The sequence below is a fragment of the Anomaloglossus baeobatrachus genome, chromosome 2 (assembly GCF_048569485.1).
Source record: "Anomaloglossus baeobatrachus isolate aAnoBae1 chromosome 2, aAnoBae1.hap1, whole genome shotgun sequence".
In the NCBI taxonomy this organism is placed as follows: Eukaryota; Metazoa; Chordata; class Amphibia; order Anura; family Aromobatidae; genus Anomaloglossus; species Anomaloglossus baeobatrachus.
In genome coordinates this window covers 558,647,010-558,667,221 of record NC_134354.1, presented here as the reverse complement: position 1 = coordinate 558,667,221, position 20,212 = coordinate 558,647,010, and the positions used below count along the sequence as shown (strand labels likewise).

The window sequence follows — 20,212 nt, the reverse complement described above, 5'->3', positions numbered from 1 at the left end:
CGATATCATTTTTTGTGCTTTAGCCTGATGAATGTTCTTCTCATTTTTGAGCCTAAACTTATAACAAATTGTAGTGGTATATTGTTTTCCTTAGGCTTAATGTTATCCTATATGATCATCTCGCTTTTTTCTGTATATTTTTATACTTTGCCGTTTCCCTCTGTGTTTTCACGTCCCCTCCTTGTCCAATCACTGCTTTCGGAGTCTCGTGCGCATGCGCGTGACGGCCCTGCGCCTCCCGGCCGTGCCCCGGTGTCTTGACGGAGTCCGCGCGTGCGCGGGGGTCTGGGCCAATGCTGCTCGGGCTCCCGCGCATGCACCTGACTCCTTGACTGCCGGGTGTGCGAGACGGGGGGCGTTTTCCTGGCCGTCCCGCGCATGCGCCCCTTTGACTCCGGAACTCTGATTCGCGGTTCAATTTCCGCGGTAGTATTTAGGAGCCGCACAGACCGGACATGTGCACCCTCCTTCACTTTCCCCCATGATGAAGCGGCAAGCGACTGTTTCTTAAAGCCGCGAAACGTACGTCGGGCCTCTTTGCACCACCGAACTCAGGACTCAGGTATAATGTTCTCCATAGTCACCATCTCATTCAGGATTGTTTGAATGTTTTTTTGATTAAACTCCAGAAAATGTCAGCATGGATTCTTAAGCCTCCCCTACACCTTCTATAGGATAAACTGGTTTGGGCTTTAGTTATCCTGTTTATACCTCTTCTGGTCAAATACTTTGCCTCTCTGCCATAGTATTTCTGCTAGACACTAGTATATTATGATACAATCCCCCGTTTTTGATGAGGTTGCATGTATTTATACTCCCCCAAATTGCTTAATACTATATTACTGCAGACTTGGTCTATTATACAGGCTTTCTTCTGTGTTGTTTCTTCATACCTTCTCCCTTGCTTACTGGCTAATGATTTGAGTTCCCTGTCTCTGCTGGGGATTTCTTCAATTTACAATAGGGTATACCCCTGATGCCTACTTGCCAGTGATTGTGGCTACTTTGTATTATTAACTACATAGACCTATGATTGGTACCGTGTTTTAGGTGAAATCTTCTTTTCCTCATTGTCTGCACCTGGCCAATGCAGATTTGGGGCTAAGTCTTTTTCCCTTTCACGGGTATCACATCTACACCTATTTGTCTATGTAACTTTTCTTCCTTGCTTACATGCCGGTGATTTAGAGATACATATCCCCACCAGAGACAGGACACTCTTTTTCCAATGTTATGGTGCTTTACCAGTGATTTGGGCAATATTGCCTATATATACTACCATCTATACTATTATTTTTACATTGTGATTACTAACTGCCAGTGAGTTTTTGGGCCATCTTGTTTTTTGAATATTGTATTCACTCATCCTGATGCTTACGTGCCAGTGACTCTGGCTTTATTGTTTGTGAATATTATTTTCCTGTTGTCCGCACCAGGCCATTGTTCTGCCCTTTACCATCTGTCCCTATCCCCTCCTCCTTCCAATTTGTATATTATCAATGTGAATTCTTGCACTTGCACTTTAAAATCTATTTAATAAAATCTATGAACTTTTTTCAGCATATTTGCTCGTGTTCTCCTTTTTTGAAATGCTCTGTGAGCTGCTGTGAACCTGGGGTGGCCCCTCCACCTGGTTCATATTTTTTCTATGCCTTCTGTGGAATGTTTGATTGTTCATGCTTGAATCTGATGTAGAGCATGTTCAGAAGGATTTAGGCAGTGTTGAAAGCCAACAGTGGATTTACTTAATACTAACAAAATATTAAAAATACAATTTTAGATTTGTAGGTGTAAAACAGTAACAATGCAGTGACATGACAAGAATCCGCATAACTAATCATATGCTAAATAGTTGCAAGTCAAATTAATGTATGAGGTAGTCAAGATGATTGTCTATAAAATGAAGGTAGTTTCATGCTCAAAGCCATAGTGGAAGGTGAGATATGGAGCCAAAAGTTCAAAACTCTGTTACCCTTTTGCTCGGCAGTGTACATGATGATATTCTAATAGACCATATTGATATCATATAGTTGCTCATAGAAACTGGGTCTGTGGTCTCAAAAAGAGTTGTCTTTTTTGAGACAAATTCTTTATTATACTTGGATTCTTACAAATGCTCCCTTTAGGACAAGGTGCATCAATTTGTTAACAGACCAAGTTTGTGTCCATCATCACCTAATCAAAGAGAAACCTGTGCTTTAATGTATACCCTAGTCAAAAAATAAAAATGTTTCCTTATTCGCACTAACTGTATGCACTCGTTATAAGTGAGGGAATAAATATGCTATATATTCTTGCAAAAACAGTCTGTACCATTTGTCTCTCAATTTATTATTAAGCAATAAGGTCCAACATGCCATGAAAACTACACTTGAAAAATAAAGATTTGTAGCTTCAAAACTGTTGGAAAGTCACAGCAGTGTAAATGTATAAAGTCAGTCACCACTGTGGGCTACCAGGCAATTTATCATGCTCAGTAATATAATCAAGTGATTACATCATCAATTGGCTAGTTATTGCATTCAGGGGCTTAAGATGGTTGTGCACATTGGATAACTGTCAGGCAAATGCCTTGCTCTTCTGAACGCTTCTGTGATCTCTTTGCCAAACTCCTCTATCCTCCTCCATACTCCTCTGTCTTGTTCCAGATTGCTCTGATCTCCTGTTATCTTTTCTGTCCTCACACTGCTATGTCCTCTTCCAGACTCCTTTGTCCTCCTCCAGACACCTCTATCCTTCTCCGGACTCATCAGACCTCCTAGAGACTATTTTGTCCTCCTCCAAACTTATCTGTCATCCTCCAGGCTATTTTGTCTTCATCTATCCTCCTCTAGACTCTTCTGTCCTCCCAGAGACTCCTCTGTCCACCTCCACACTCCATTGTCCTCCTCCAGACTCTACTGGCACCAGCTTATCTCCGCTTTAAATAAAAGGGCCAGCTTAAAGGGGTGGTTCACCCATATTTATTATTTGGTAGATCGATATTATGTTGAGAAACAATGTTTCTCTCAAATACCTTATGTTGGTAATAGTGCCTGTGAGAGGCGCCACTGCAGACCGCTGTTCCCCATGCCTGACCCCTGGGGTCCATGACTTCGAGGTCCGGTGATGTCACGTCAAGTTCCTGTTAACCTGACATCACCGCGGCCGGCCCCAGTCTTCCTGACTCACTGGGCTGTGGGCGGTGTTTCATCGCTCGTCACAGCCCAGCATCCCTTCTGCTTGCAGCGCTCTGCTGTGAGGGAGGAGGGAGCAGATGGGCTGACATGCTGCACTGTGATGAGCGGGGAAACTCCGGCCACAGCCCATCACTCACGGACACCACGGCTGGTAATGTCAGGTGAACAGGAACTTGACGTCACATCACCGGACTCCAAAGTCACAGAGCCCGGGGTCAGGCATGGGGAACAGTGGTCCACAGTAGCGCCTCTCACAGGCTCTATTGCCAACATAAGGAATTTGAGAGAAACATTGTTTCTCAACATAATATCGATCTACCATATAATAAATATGGGTGAACCATCCCTTTAAGGCTTGCTCTTCCTTTCTCCCTACATGATGTATCGGGACAGTCAGGGTTGGTTAATCCCACCAAAATGAACAGTTAAAGTGTACCCTTCATTTTAATTTTTATTTCATAAATCAGCAGTACACATGAAAATAAGCAACTTTGTAATATATCAGACCTTTGCTTTCTCTGCCAGAATTGATCATTCATTCTCAGTGGTTAGCACTGCAGTCTTGCAGCACTGGGGTCCTGGGTTCAAATCCCACCAAGGACATCATCTGCAAGGAGTTTGTATGTTCTCCCCGTGTTTGCGTGGGTTTCCTCCGGGTACTCCGGTTTCCTCCCACACTCCAAAGACATACAGATAGGGACTATAGATTGTGAGCCCCAATGGGGACAGTGTTGTAATGTATGCAAAGCGCTGTGGAATTAATAGCGCTATATAAATGAATAAAATTATTAATTATATTATTATCAACATTCTCAGTTCTGAGATAAAATCTGCATTCAGTGAAGACTTTCACATTACTGAGATAGGAGATGGCAACTGTTACTGCTAAGATTCTATGATGATGGGAGGAGGGAGGAGCTTGAGGCAGAGGGAGGAGCTAGAGGCAGAGGGAGGAGCTAGATGGAGAGCTCCACCCCCTCATGTATCTACATAGGAGATGGCAGTTGTTACTGATGAGATTCTATTATGACAGGAAGGAGGAGGACCTAGAGGCAGAGCTCCGCCTCCTTCCTCTTCTATCTACATAGAATCTCATCAGCACTAACTGCCATCTTCTCTCTCAGTAATGGGAAAGTCTTCACTGATTACAGATTTTACCTCAGAATTGAGAATTTTGATAATGACTGATCAATTCTGGAAGAGAATGAAGCAGATTTGTCTGATAAGATATATTACACAGTTTCTTATTTTCATCTGTACTATTGATTTATAAAATAAAAATGAAAAACGACAGTTGCGCTTTAATAACTGTAATTAATAATTACATTTTAACTCATCAACTGTGTTTGATAACAATGTATACATCATGTATGCTATATTGTTATGTTTGGTGTTACAGTTTCTTCAGATGAGACTGATCAGTATGCTGAGAAAGTGTCCTCACCTCTCAACTCACTTAATTTTCCTTGTCCAATAAGCTGAAGCAGGCGTTAATCAGCTGTAATAATACATACCTTTATCTATTCTATTTATCACCTCAGCTTGATTTGCTTCTACTATTTCCTAGAGTCAATATCGCAGTGCCCTCAAAAATCACTACCTGAATAATGTAAGTGCGTTATGTGATTACTCTGCACTTTTCAAGGAAAGACTTCGAAATAATAGATTCCAGGCCAATGAGTTTACGTGTCAAAGAAGAGATAAAACAGGAAAGAATGAATAAGTAAATATTTTACTGCTCCCACCTCTGATTTCTGCAGCCCCTGGTACATTTCTGATAGACTCATGAAATGGAAGTAATTGTCTGGTTTACAAAACTCATTTCCAAACACTACATTATAATTGAGGATTTCTCTCATTCAGGAGATCAGTTACCAAACTCTCTTTTATTCTTTTGAACAATGGATAATGTGTAATGCCTAATTTCCCCTCTGGAGGTGCTGCAGGAAAAAAGAGAACACTTTTCTCCTAGATCTCACCAATAGGAAACCTTTTAACACTAGAAGTCCCAGAGAGGGGTCATTTGACATTTCTACCATTGGAATCCTATGGAGCTCGAAATTCCTGGGACTTCTCGTGTTAATTAGGACTTATAAAATTGACTGATAAAACCACCTCATTTTTTTCCTATGTTATAGGCTTTGTGCACACAGGCAATTGGCAGTTTTGAATGCAATTTTAAAGAGTAAAGGCCCCGTCACACACAGATAAATCTTTGGCAGATCTGTGGTTGCAGTGAAATCATGGACATATTGTTCCATTTGTACACAGCCACAAACCTGGCACTGATTGTCCACAATTTCACTGCAACCACAGATCTGCCACAGATCTGCCACAGATCTGCCACAGATCTGCCACAGATCTGCCACAGATCTGCCACAGATCTGCCACAGATCTGCCACAGATCTGCCACAGATTTATCTCTGTGTGTGACAGGGCCTTTACTCAAGAATAGCTGAAAAAAAAAATGTATGAATATTTTTGTTCTTACCTATGCTATCGTATGGTATAACGATGGAATTTGAATCAACCCATTTTTTGGTGTATATAAATAGGCATAACGGCATCATACCAAGCGCAAATATTGTTGAACAAGTGGTCATGCTCAAACTGCAAAGAATGAAAATATCAGGTAAGATAGTGTGTACAATAGTAAGTACAATATACTAGCATTACTACATACAATAAGGTACGGGACAAATACATTATTGCTAGTTTCACAATAATGTAATTGTCAGTGTTTATTAAAGCTGAATACAATAAAATTATTAGAATCTACCATAGTAGCTGCAAGTTTAGCTGAAAGGAAGCGGTTAACCCTTACAGTGGTGTATGTCACAGATATATTAGTCTTAAAGGAGATGTTCACTACTTTTACATTGATGACTTTAGGATAGCTCATCAATGTCTGATCGGCCGGGGTCTGACACCCCACACCCACCGATCAGCTGTTCTCAGTGCTGGCAGTTATAGCAGGTGGCTGGAAATGCTCAGTTACGGAACTGCCCCATCTTCTGATCATAGCCAGAGCCGGGTACTGCAAATCTGCCTCCTATTGATTAGAATGAGAGGCGGATGTACAGAGATCCTGATTCCAGCGATGTGTTACTTACTGGGCTGCTTAGTGTAGTTTTGACAAAATCACTGTTTAATGAGCAGTAGGTTATCATTATAGGAATGCTTGGCGTGCTGCCAAGTAGTCCAGCATATTCATGAGCTCTGTAGAACTGCTAGATCTGCCGCAGAGAAAACATTGATTTTATCAAAATGACAGCAAATAGCTCAGTAAGTGACACCGCTGGAATCAGGGTCCTTTTTCTACATTATGCAGCTCTCAGAATGGGGAGCAAAAACCTGCCGACAGATTAACTTTAAATAAATTTTAATATTTTCCACTTTTGGCCACTAGAGGGAGCTGTTGTTACTGTTTGCCTAGAAAAGCAAGGATGATAGAAATTTTAAAATTGCCCACGGCAGAAAAAATATTCCCCACCCCTGCAGTAAAGTAAAAGCTGTGAATTCCATATGCCAGTGAGTGTGCGCAGTGTACAGCTAATATTGCCATGTCACTGCTATTTTGCAAAGAAAAATAATCAAACATTTTAGCCTCTAGATGTACAAAGCTGGTGGAGACATTCCCCAAAAGACTTGTGGCTGTAATTGTCGTCCTACACAGTATCACTTTCTCACACTGGGCCCGGTAGGTTTGGATTTCTTTTTCCCTTAATAATAAAGACCTTCATTTTTATAAACTGTATTGTGTGTTTACGTGTGTTATCTTTATCTAATATTTCAATTTGTTTGGTGATCTGAAACACTAAATGTGACAGACATGGAAAAGAATAAGAAGTCAGGAAAAGGTGAAAACTTTTTCACACAATTGTGAGTTTGTGGGTGTAAAGTGAAAAACGTTGAAAAGTTCATGGGGCATGATTACTTTTTCAAGGCAGTGCATATGTAATTGGTCACCTACACATGAGCTTTTATGACCTAAATCCTTAGGCATTAATATTAAGGTGGTTCTCCATTTGAAGCTACGGGAGCTTCCACTTTTCTGGAAAGGCTTTTGTGGGAACTATTGCCCATTCATCCAGAAGAGCATTTGTGAGGTCAGACACTGATGATGGACGAGAGGTCCTGGCTACCAGTCTCCATTGTAGGTCTTTGATGCGGTTGAGGTCAGAGCTCTGGGCAGACCAGCAAGTTCTTCCACACCAAACTAATGCAACCATGCCTATATGGACTTTGGTTTGTGCACTTTGTAACTAATTTGTAGTATTTCCTAAGTGATTCATTTTTCAATAATATGACCCATAATTCATCTTAGAATATTTATGAGTGGAAATGTCACAACCTGACTTGTAACGGTGGCTTTTTTATTACAGTACTATGTGGAAATTCAATGAGCTGTTTTGATTGACCCAGCCCTGTAGGTCAGTGGTTAGCACTAATGCTCTGATGTGCTGGGCTTCTGGGTACAAATCTGGCACAGGATAACATGGAGATTGTACATTTTCCCTGTTTTTAGGGATTTCTTCAAACACTTGATTGCTGTGAGAGGGGTTTCCTCTAGCGATAAGCGGCCACTACCATGCTTTTGTTCTCGGCACTCATAATGAGCACTCAGATTCTCGGGCGGGCTTGACTTGTGTATCGAGTATAATGGAAGTCAATGCTGAACATAAGGATTTTTCTGGAAGATAAGCAGGCATTGCAATAATTATTTTACAAATGTTAGATGTGTGCCAATACTTGTGCCCATATGCTGTATGTCAATAGTTATGACCTTCCCCTTCTGTTTCCACCATTGGTCTGAGGTAAATTCACCACAGCTAGAAAAAGAAAAGCTTCCTGCTCACTTATCTCCATATCTGCTCTTTGAGGCATCTGCTGAGATATGACCACATTAAAATGTGTGCAGTAGATAAGGTGAAATGAATTTATCTCAAACCTTATCTCGTATCAGTTAAGAAGATACTTGCTCTGATAAGATCTTGTCTCAAAGCTTAAAGGGAATGAGCTAATGCCACCACCTTACTCAGCTCTGTGCTTCATTGTAAAATGTTGTATAGTATGTCCTGACCCCCCCTGTGTATTCTCAAAAAAACTTTTTAACACTAGAAGTCCCAGACAGGGGTCATTTAACATTTCTACCTTTGGAACCCAGAGACGGGTCGAATGACCTAAAGGATTTTTGCTAACATCCTATAATCACAGTCTTTTGTTCTGTAATTAAGGCCATTTCTGTCGCACCAAAGGAAGTTGTTGTTTTCCATCGAGTTTAGCCATTTAGTTTCTAGTTAGTTCTATTCAGTTTATTGTATTTTGGACTAGGGTCTTTTGACCCTCTTTTGGGACTTCAGCATCCGACTGGTCAGATAAAAGTCATTGCAGCGGCTTCTGCCCCTTCTCTCTGCTGTGAATTGCCATCCTCCTGATGTCATTGATGTGTACCACGCATCCTGTGTGATCTACATAGCTGAACAAAATCTTACGCCTGTCCATGGACATCCCTGGTTTGCGCAGGCGCACTTTGCTTTGCCCTGCTGCAGGCAGAGCCTGAAACCTAACTGCACATGCATACATACATACAAAACGTGTCCATTTTTTTTGGTTAAGTGTTGAAAAAAAATCAGAAATTTTGAAATATTTTTTTTGCAGTTCGAGTCGCCATTTTCCTCTTGACTTGTAACAATTTCACTTTTCAGAATATAGGGCTGTGTGAGGGCTTATTTTTTTGCGCCCTGAGCTGCCATTTTTAGTGATACCATTTTGGGGAACATACGATGTTTTGATCGCCTCTGACTGCAATGTTTCGGCAACCAAATAAACAAAACATGTACACCAGTCGGAAGCTTCTCAGCTGCAATAGAAATGACACGTCAGCTTCTCCAGAGCCAGTTCCTTCAAAGTGGTCAGACATAGTATGAACTATTCTAAGTCTGAACTGGGTGCAAAAAACCTAAAAAAACATCACTATGGGGAGATAAGGTATGCACACCAGTGACTATGTAAGGGGAATACATGGAATAGCAGAAACTGCTGTGTGAATACTGACTTGAAAAATCCAATAGCTATGTGTAAAAGTGAAAATGTGAAAAATGGAATCTGCATTACTGCCATGAACATATGAATCAAGAGAAATTTAGCTACTGAATTGATCAATGCAGAAGAGCCCCAACACTACGCCAAAGTATTTCTCTACGTTGGGGTCCCTAGCTTGTGTGTGTCCTCTCATGCAGTTAAAAAACTTACCGTGTATGGGAAGCTGAGACCCAGGCTATTTATGCGTATTGTATGGATTGGCAATAGGTGTGGTGGGGAGGGTTCACAAACGAAAAACTACTAACAATAACGAATAACGTTTGGAACACCATTCTAAGCCTGAACTGGGTGCATGAGAGGACACACACAAGCTAGGGACCCCAACGTAGAGAAATACTTTGGCGTAGTGTTGGGGCTCTATTGCATTGATCAATTCAGTAGCTAAATTTCTCTTGATTCATATGTTCATGGCAGTAATGCAGATTCCATTTTTCACATTTTCACTTTTACACATAGCTATTGGATTTTTCAAGTCAGTATTCACACAGCAGTTTCTGCTATTCCATGTATTCCCCTTACATAGTCACTGGTGTGCATACCTTATCTCCCCATAGTGATGTTTTTTTAGTTTTTTTGCACCCAGTTCAGACTTAGAATGGTGTTCCAAACGTTATTCGTTATTGTTAGTAGTTTTTCGTTTGTGAACCCTCCCCACCACACCTATTGCCAATCCATACAATACGCATAAATAGCCTGGGTCTCAGCTTCCCATACATGGTAAGTTTTTTAACTGCATGAGAGGACACACACAAGCTAGGGACCCCAACGTAGAGAAATACTTTGGCGTAGTGTTGGGGCTCTATTGCATTGATCAATTCAGTAGCTAAATTTCTCTTGATTCATATGTTCATGGCAGTAATGCAGATTCCATTTTTCACATTTTCACTTTTACACATAGCTATTGGATTTTTCAAGTCAGTATTCACACAGCAGTTTCTGCTATTCCATGTATTCCCCTTACATAGTCACTGGTGTGCATACCTTATCTCCCCATAGTATGAACTATAGCCGGCAAAGGAGAAAGTGAGGAGTGAGTTTATACAGCGGAAGGGCATGGCTGCATCTGGGATTAAAAGCTACAAGTCAATCTCAGCATTATAGAAAACAGACCTTAAACGCTTCAGTGTTGAATGGAATTAAATACGCTCCTACTATGCATTGAGTGGATTATAAAACGGATCTGTGATCAACTAAATGCTGTGATCTTCTGATCCCAGATCCTCCCGAGATCTCAGCAGGGCATGACACACTCGTAACAGTACCCCCCTGCTATGAAGAGCCTTTGGATCCTCCTCAGGATCAGGTTTGTCCGGATGAGGCTCATGCAAGGAATGCACCAACCTACTCTCATAAACTTTTGGTGGTGGTATTCTTTCTTCCAGACTATAACCTTCCAGTGTACCAAGTATTGCAGAGAATCATGAACAAAACAGGAATCAACAATGCTGGCCACCTGAAATTCTAAGTTACTGTCAAAATTACTGGAGTCGGCGGTAAAAGTGATGGGTCAGAGGACTCAACATATTTCTTGAGCAACGATCTGTGTAAAACATTGGGAATTTAAAGCGCTTAAGGTAACTAAAGACGAAAAGCCACAGTGTTGATACCGGTGATCAACTTATACAGATCAGTGAACCTAGGACCTAGTTTCCAAGAAGGAATCTTCAACTTAATATTCCTGGTGGACAGCTATACATAATCATTCACACACAGGTCTGGACCTGACAAATGTCTTTTTATCAACCATGTGTTTGTATCTGTTTCCCATAACCTTTAGGTTGCTTTGTAGCCCGTACAATACAGAAGAGAGCGACAAAGAACCATGGAAGATCCATCTCTACTGAAAGCACAGAACTGTGGGTGAAATCTTATGCACCCAAAAATGATGACCTACTGGTAGACTCATTGCGACGATTGCTTACAAACTCAGCCAAGAGTAAGTAAGACAACCAATCTTCCTGATTATCAGACACAAAACACCTAAGGTACATTTTTAGACTTTGATTCAGAAATGTGACCATTTGATTGACGATGATGAAATGCCAAAGGATAGATGTACCCTCAGATGAGTACTAAATGCTTTCCAAAATTGTCTCATTACTACATAGATAACCCGCAAGAACCGAGGAAGGAAAGACAAACAATGGAAATACACAGCAAATAGTTCTCCACAGCTACACCAGTCGGAAGCTTCTCAGCTGCAACACAAATGACACCTTAGCTTGTTCAGAGCCAGATTCCTTCAAAGTGGTCAGTTATAGTATGAACTATAGCTGGCATAGGAAAGAGTGAGGAGTGAGTTTATATAATAGAAGGGCATGGCTGCAGCTGAGATTAACAGCTACAAGTCAATCTTAGCCGGATAAAAAACAGACCTCCACCCCTTCAGTGCGGAATGGAATTAAATACGCTTCTACTCCGGATAAGCATTGAGCGTATTCTAAAACGGATCTATGATCAACCAAACGTTATGACCTTCTGATCCTTGATCCCCTTGAGGTCTCAGCAGGGTGCTACACACTTGTGACATTGACAGTGGGATTTAAAGGCCCCGTCACACTAAGCAACATCGCTAGCAACATCGCTGCTAATGAACAACTTTTGTGACGTTGCTAGCGATGTTGCTGTGTGTGACATCCAGCAACAACCTGGCCCCTGCTGTGAGGTCGTTGGTTGTTGCTGAATGTCCTGGGCCATTTTTTAGTTGTTGCTGTCCCGCTGTGAAGCACAGATCTCTGTGTGTGACAGCGAGACAGCAACAACTAAATGTGCAGGCAGCAGGAGCCGGCTTCTGCGGGGGCTGGTAACCAATGTAAACATCGGGTAACCAAGATGCCCTGTCCTTGGTTACCCGATATTTACCTTTGTTACCAGCCTCCGCCGCTCTCACTGTCAGTGCCGGCTCCTGCTCTGTGCACATTTAGCTGCAGCACACATCGGGTAATTAACCCGATGTGTGCTGTAACTAGGAGAGCAAGGAGCCAGCGCTAAGCGGTGTGCGCTGCTCCCTGCTCTGTGCACATGTAGCTGCAGCACACATCGGGTAATTAACCCGATGTGTGCTGTAACTAGGAGAGCAGGGAGCCAGCGCTCAGTGTGCGCTGCTCCCTGCTCTCTGCACGTGTAGCTCCGTGCGCTGGTAACCAAGGTAAATATCGGGTTGGTTACCCGATATTTACCTTAGTTACCAAGCGCAGCATCTTCCACGCGGCGCTGGGGGCTGGTCACTGGTTGCTGGTGAGCTCACCAGCAACTCGTGTAGCCACGCTCCAGCGATCCCTGCCAGGTCAGGTTGCTGGTGGGATCGCTGGAGCGTCGCAGTGTGACATCTCACCAGCAACCTCCTAGCAACTTACCAGCGATCCCTATCGTTGTTGGGATCACTGGTAAGTTGCTTAGTGTGACTGGACCTTAACTGTTTTACAGCTGCGGGCAGTTCTCTGATACACTCACTGCTGTTAGAGGCACATGATGGCAGATTTAAGTCAGCCGTCATGTGGAGAAAGATGTGGGTTCACATGCTGGACCCACATCAAAGCAGGGAGTAACAACCTTTAAATTGACATCACAGGTCGTTTAGGGGATTAAATGGGTTGTCCATTGAACAAAGTGCATTTTAATTGATAGATCTTGGAATAAAAATAAGTTCAACAGGTTTATTAAAAAAAAAATATTCCTGCGCTGAGATAATGTTATAAATGTGCTGTGTTATTGCCATGTCTTACCATACTACAGCTTCTGGAAAGGGAAGGAAACAAAACAGAGTATACAGACAACAATGTAGGGGCTTGCAGCTGATTCTTTTTGTGAGATAAAATATTGTTTAACAACAAGCAGGGAAATGTTTTACCTCATAGGAAGCAATAACTGTGATCCCATGTTGTAATGTCTGTATACTCTCTTTTGTGTCCTCCCCGGCCCAGAAGGAGTATGATCCGACCATGTCCCTGTATGGTCAGACACATCCATTACACAGTATGTAGCAGGTACACATATATAAGATTATCTCAGCACAGGAACATTTTAATATTCCGTAATCTATTGATTAAAATGTACTCTGTTCATGGGAAGACCCAATGCAGTGTAAAATATCAAAAGCAAAATGTGTTAATGTTGGCAAATGTTGAAAAATGTTAATAGTTCTACATTGTAAATGGTTAAGCTTAAAGTGTTAAACATTTACTGCTAACATGGATTGTGTATCCTTAAATCAGTAATCTAGATACAATTACCTAAGTTTCATTTTATAGATTCCTCTAAATAAACTTGAATGTATATCTGAATTGATATATTATTATTATTTTTTAATTAAAATTTATATTCCACTCCATATATTTCAATATATGATTTTATAAAAATGCAACTCTTTCTAAGGAAAAGCATAAATGGGTAAAAATGAAGTTAATGAAAAATAAGCTTTTTCTTTATATTTCTCACTTTGATGTAATTTCTGCATTATCTATATGTCTCCATTTTTTTTCTTTCTTATTTAGCTAAGAGTTTAGGCAGAAGGGACGAGAAGTATAAATGAATGTTATGGGTAGTCTTGGACTGGTGTTCGGTGCCAAGTGCTCACCAGTGATATTTATTCTAAGGGCCCACATTTGAGTTACATGCAATATACCTTATGCTTGTTCTACAATTTCCTTATGCTTCTAATTAATAATGAAATGAGTAGTTTGTTAATGTATCAGATATTATGCTTGTCTGTTCATATTTCATTAAGTGAACTGTGCCAAACACATGTTGGTTGTGGAAGGGCCAGTCTGACTTTGAGGCCTGCCAGTGAATTCACTGGTTCTCCTGAGGTCCAGAGCTGCTGTGAGGTCTCCCAGGGAATTCACCATTTCCCCTGAGGGCCAGTAATGCTGTGAGGCCTCCCAGGGAATTCACCAATTCCCCTGAGGACCAATGCTGCTCTGTGGCCTCCCAGGTAATTCACAAGTTCACCAGTTTCCCTGAGGGCCAGTCCTGCTTTGAGGCCTCCCAGGGAATTCACCGGTTCCCTGAGGTCCAGTCCTGCTGTGAGGTCTCTCAGGGAATTCACCAGTTCCCCTGAGGACCAGTGCTGCTGTGTGGCCTCCCAGGGAATTCACCGATTCCCCTGAGGGCCAGTCCTGCTGTGAGGCCTCCCAGGGAATTCATCGGTTCCCTGAGGTCCAGTCCTGTACTGTAGTGAGATATCTATGACAATCCCTACGTCTAAATCTACAGCCATTTACATGTAGATTTTGTTTTTAGAACTGATTTCACTCATTACAGTACAATGGGTGGAATTGTATAAATGGAATTTAGAAAATAAAAACTTAATGGAATAGCATGTAGCATCAAAACTTTTTACATTTTTTCTACCTATTTTGGACATAATTACTGTTTTGACATGAAGTTCACGAATCTGCACTTAAAAACAGCACAAAATGTGCAATTGTAATTATACATTAAGGGTTGCATTATTAATTTTACCCAACTCCTTGGAATATGGGTGTAACATGGAACAATTAGTATTATTTTGTGTTTTCTTTGTCTCTCTGTAATTTGCAATCATGTTAACACTTTCACCTTCTATAATCTATAGTTACTATTTGCCTCTTTAATTTTGTGGACCCATGACAGCTGCTATGCCAATTACCCTGACTGTTATTCCTACGCTTATAAGCTTTTAATTAATTTATCAAACAAAAGTATGTCTTTCTGTTGTGCAAACTGTACATACTGGAGACTTTTTTTTTGGTATGTGACATCATGGGGACAGCTGCTGCAGTACTATAATGGGTTTCTTAATAAGGTTGACTGATTCCCCTAGCCTGGAATCCACAATATTAGTCACAGAGAAGATTGGTTCCTGACGTCTTTACCTAGAGCAATGCTGGACTCTGCATTCATTCATTCTCCATTAATTGCTATGAAAAACAGGAAAAATACAATTTTGCAATGGAAATTTGTAACAGCCCAGATTCTTCCCATAAAACATAAAAAGTTGACAAAAGCAGTTACATTAGTAGGTCACTTCATAATAAGCTACCTGCGGAGGGGACATACTTAGGACCTTCACGAAGGAGCCAACTTCCGTTCTTGCATTTTTGTTTTTTCTTCCCCTTCTGCCCAGATCCATAACTTTTTTATTTTTGTGTGCACATAGACATATTAGGGATTTTTTTGCGGGACGAGTTGTACTTTTCAATGACACCATTCATTTTACCATAAATAAAGGGAAAAACTCTAAATGTGGGGAAGAAACACTATTCTGACATTTTTTTTGGAATTATTTTAACGGTGTACATTTTGTGTTAAAAATAACTACCCGTATTTTTCGGACCATAAGACGCACTTTTTTCCCTCAAATGTTCGGGGAAAGTGGGGGGTGCGTTTTATGGTCTGACTATAGGGCTGCGGCCGGGAATGAGGGTGCTGCGGTGGAGCGGGCCATCGGGGGCACGAGCAGGCTGCAGCAGCCTGCCGTGACCACGTGGGCCCGCTCATTTCATATGCACGCCCATCCTCCTGCCCATCTCTCAGCGCTAAAGCCGTCACTGACCGGTGAGCAGGGTGATGGGCGGGAGGTGCGTGCATAATTAACAGCCGGCCGTGATCACCCCTGGCAATTACAGCCTGGAGTAATCATGTGCGGCTGTATTCACTGCCCCCCGCGCATCATCATCAGCGCGGGGAGCAGTGAATAAGTACGGCATACTCACCGGACACTTCCGTGCAGCACCGTGCAGCACCGCACAGTCTGCCGGTCAGCTGATCTGTGTAGAAAGCAACGAGCACAGCGATGACGTCAACCCTGTGCGCCTCTAGTCACGCAAGTCAGCTGACCAGCAGACTGGTGGAGATCGGGTGCTGCACGGAAGTGACCGGTGATGGCTCCTCGCTGGTAAGCGGTGCTGCTGCCACCACAGACTGGAGGACGAGTGATGCTGCACGGAAGTGACCGGTGATGGCTCCACACAGGTAAGCGGTGCTGCTGCCGCCACAGACAGGGGGAGGAGCGATGCTGCATGGAGCGAGGAAAGGTGAGTATAAACGTTTATTGTTTTTTGTGTGATACAGGATACATGCCATATAGAAGCATGGGGTAATATAGCAGCACAGGGCTATATAGGAGCATAGGGCCATATAGGAGCACGGGGCCCTATAGGAGCATGGGGCCATATAGGAGCATGGGGCCATATAGGAGCATGGGGTAATATAGCAGCACGGAGCCATATAGGAGCATGGGGTAATATAGCAGGATGAGGGTATATTGCAGCATGGGGCCATATAGCAGGATGGCAGTATATAGCTGGATGGGGGTATATAGCAGGATGAGGGCATATTCCAGGATGAGGGTATATAGCAGGATGGCAGTATATAGCAGGATGGGGGTATATAGCAGGATGAGGGCATATACCAGGATGGGGTACCTTAGCAGAGAATTTGGGGACATTACCCCCATAATAGTGTCAGCAGCAGATCCTCGCCCAATAACAGTGTGTCATGACCACATTTTTTGCTTAAAATGTTTTTTCCCCTATTTTCCTCCTCTAAAACCAGGGTGCGTCTTATGGTCCGGGGCGTCTTATAGTCTGAAAAATATGGTATATGTCTCCTTATCAGTACGTTTACGGCAATATCAAACCTGTCCTTTTTTTTTTTTATTATCTTAGTGGTAAACAAATTTCAGAATTTTGCAAAAGAAAATTTGTGGGGCTGTGACGCCATTTTCCAAACCTATAACGTTTTCATTTTTCAGTCAATGAAGCCAAATAACGCCTCTTTGAAGCCACAGGGAGGATTTCAAAGGGGTGATGTACTAATGTAATGACAAGCACAGAGGTCTTTAACAGGCTACCTGCTGTCACAGCAACCCATCAGAGACACGTGATCATGTCATGGGCATGCCGATGAGGGCTTAGAATGGCACGCTCCATGCCAGCACATGTTAAATGTCAGAGTTTGTCAGCAAGATTTAACAGGTTAACAGCCACGGGTGGGAGCGGATCTCCACCTGCGATTATTAGAGGCAGATCCTGTCTGTAATACACAGCCATCATCTGCTGAGTATGGGGCGCGCCATACACCTGCTTCCGACTGACGCTGTACATGTACGGTGAATGTGGTGAAAGGATTAAAAAAAAAAAAAAAGAAAACCTCTTTAAACATTTGAAACTTTAGACTACAGTACTTCTAAAGAGTATGGCAATGTGGACATGTTTTTTTAAAAAATGACCATGCTCCGCTGATCGCTTTGATCTCAGTTTGAAATTTACATTTTCAGAGCTAGAATATTGTAACATTGCCCCAAAAGGAGAAAAAAAAATCACAAAGTTTTTATCTGTGTTATTTTGTTTTAGCTTTCTAACTTATTCTCTATTCTATAATAAACATTTTACTTCCTAATTTACAGCCTAGATTACCCTGAAAAATACATCTATGGCATTGTCTCAGGAAAAACAATTAGATAATATAGGTAAAAAAAAGAAAAAACAAACACATACAAAAGTGTTTATATATATAAGATAATGCAATCTTACCTTAAATCCATGTCCCCATCCACCCAGTATGACAAGATATTGGAACCGGTGCCTCCTGGACAACATCCCATGATGAGAATAACAATGGCTTGAAGTGGAAGGACATTAAATACAAGAGATAGCACAAAACCAGCGATCGGCATAATTCCAAACTGACAAAGGAAACCCACTATGATACCCCATGGCCATCTAATATGGCTCCAAAACTTCATAAACTCCACACTGCAGCCCAGGGAGAACATGACAAGAGCCAACAATGTTGTGATTGTTGCAGACAAGACAGTGCTAAGAATCTTATTGAAGTTGTCAGGAGGCATCAGACAGCTGGTGCCATTACAAATGGCAGCATTTTCGGGACAAAACGTCATGTTGTGATTGTCTGTTAGGCGATCCATGGCTTTTTAATTCTGTCTTCACCTATCAAACAAGAAACTACTCAACAGTGGCCTCCCATGTCTAAATTCTGAGCGATGTCGTACATGATCACTTGTATATATCCATTTAAAAGCCAATAAAAGGTGACAAAAATGTATTATGAGGTCAGCTCTTCACAGGACAACAGGAAGAACAGGAAAGACCAGAGCCAAGAGATAAGGTTCTTCAGATATATTTAGTGTAAAATTTTACAAGAAACCTCAAGTTTAATTATTTATGAAACCTTTCCTGGTTACAGGGTTGTACCGCTTAGAAGGGTAAACTTCAAGCTAATGTTTTGTCAAAAACTCATTCTATTTGCATAGTGTTTTTCTTGGTAGGCTGCAGAAATGATAATACATTTTAGTTCTCCATGTTTCTCCACCAAGCCCATTAGAGCAGCCGAGACTTGATGATGGAACCCATTCAGATGTCTGTTTTTCACACGAGTTCTAGAAACAGAACTTGTACCTAGCATAGTCTATGTGGCTGTTCACATGTCTGATTTTTTTTGCCGACTAATTGGTGCAAGAAAAATCATGGAGACTTCTGATATTGATCCAAGTATTGTACCAAATTTGGCAATATTAGTATATGGGCTTATGAAAAAATTGGACAGCACTCGGATGCTGTCCGACTGCTATCCATTACTCATGGACTGCTAGATCGGAAAAGGTGGAGAAACTTCTTTTTTTCTCATCTGAGAAAAACTGATGAAACTCTGACCAAATTTGGAACAAGCTGAGATGACACTGATGAAAATCTGATGAAACTGAACAAAATTAGGATGAAACGACGTACGTGAAACTTCATACATGAAAAAAAACAACAGATGTCTGAGCTAGCCTTTAGAGGTAATAGTGACAATTGCACTAGCCACAATGACTACCATAATAGGAACTTGACTTGGGTCTTCAGTAGATAACGACTCTAGGTTATTTCGTATGTTAAGATTAAAAAAAGAATGACATGTCTATGGAGAAAAAAAAATATCTGACAGCTGGGGGTCTTACGTGTGGCACCCCACACTTACTTTGTGGCCAGGCCTTGTCTTACTAAGCTATGAATGGAGAGGAAATACCGAAAACCTGCCAACTTTCTTGCTCAACAATTTCTGGTACTCTCACAGTAGTGAGAAGAGAGAGACATGCATTGCATGCGCAGTCACCTCCATTCACAGGGGTACAAGCTAAGGTCCACATTACTGAGACAATTGGATGTCCTAGTAGTGAGACTGAGACAAGAACCAGAGAACATACAAGTAGCTGGATGTCAACTCAAAATTTCAAACAAATGTATTAATATTTTATTAGATAATCAAACAATATATAAAGATAAGACATCTAAATACAATGAAGGCAGAGGTGTTTCCATGCTTTCTGGCAGCCGGGGCAAGAATTCTGTTTGGCGCCCCCCACGGTTTGGGTAGTTGTCATGTAACCGCTCTTTCATATATTATTTGCAGATACATGTGTAGACGAGCTGCTCTTCCTAATTCTCTCAATGTTCAATGAAAAATAAAGAAGTAGGAAGATAAGCAGGCTTCTGAACTCTCACAACGCATGCTCTTCACATGTTTAGAATTCTCCCATGCTGGAGACAAGAGTGGACAGTCAGGTGAGCACAAGTATGCCAGGTACTGCACATACGCCTCATTGATTTGAATAGGCTCGGATATGCAATACCCAGCCACGGCCACAATCAGAAAACGGAGCTGATCCGGAATTGAGCATTTACGGCCACCCGCTCCTCCCACCGGTACCTGGAACAGTTGATTGGCTGGCAAGCCAGACCCCGTCTGATCAGACATTGATGACCTGTCCTAAGGATAGGTAATCAATGTTAAAATAATGAACGACCTCTTTAATATAAAAACATATAACACAATCTTACAGGTTATGAATTCTTACTTGTATACAGGATCAAAACTAATAACAGCACAGGTATACAATCACCAGAACCACCATAGGTATAGAAATACATAATGAGAACCCCCAT

General features: G+C 41.7%; 1 protein-coding gene across 1 annotated transcript in view; it reads right to left on the bottom strand.

Moving 5' to 3' along the window:
* LOC142290383 (ileal sodium/bile acid cotransporter-like) overlaps positions 1-18,407 on the bottom strand; it is a 35,716-nt gene extending 17,309 nt beyond the window's left edge. Inside the window, exons 1-2 of the mRNA XM_075334347.1 lie at positions 17,801-18,407; positions 5,671-5,789 (exon numbers count right to left, since the gene is read on the bottom strand). Coding sequence (XP_075190462.1) covers positions 5,671-5,789; positions 17,801-18,195 — 514 coding nt within the window. The 5' untranslated portion in view covers positions 18,196-18,407. The remainder of the gene's footprint in view (positions 1-5,670; positions 5,790-17,800) is intronic.
* Positions 18,408-20,212: the final 1,805 nt, after the last annotated feature.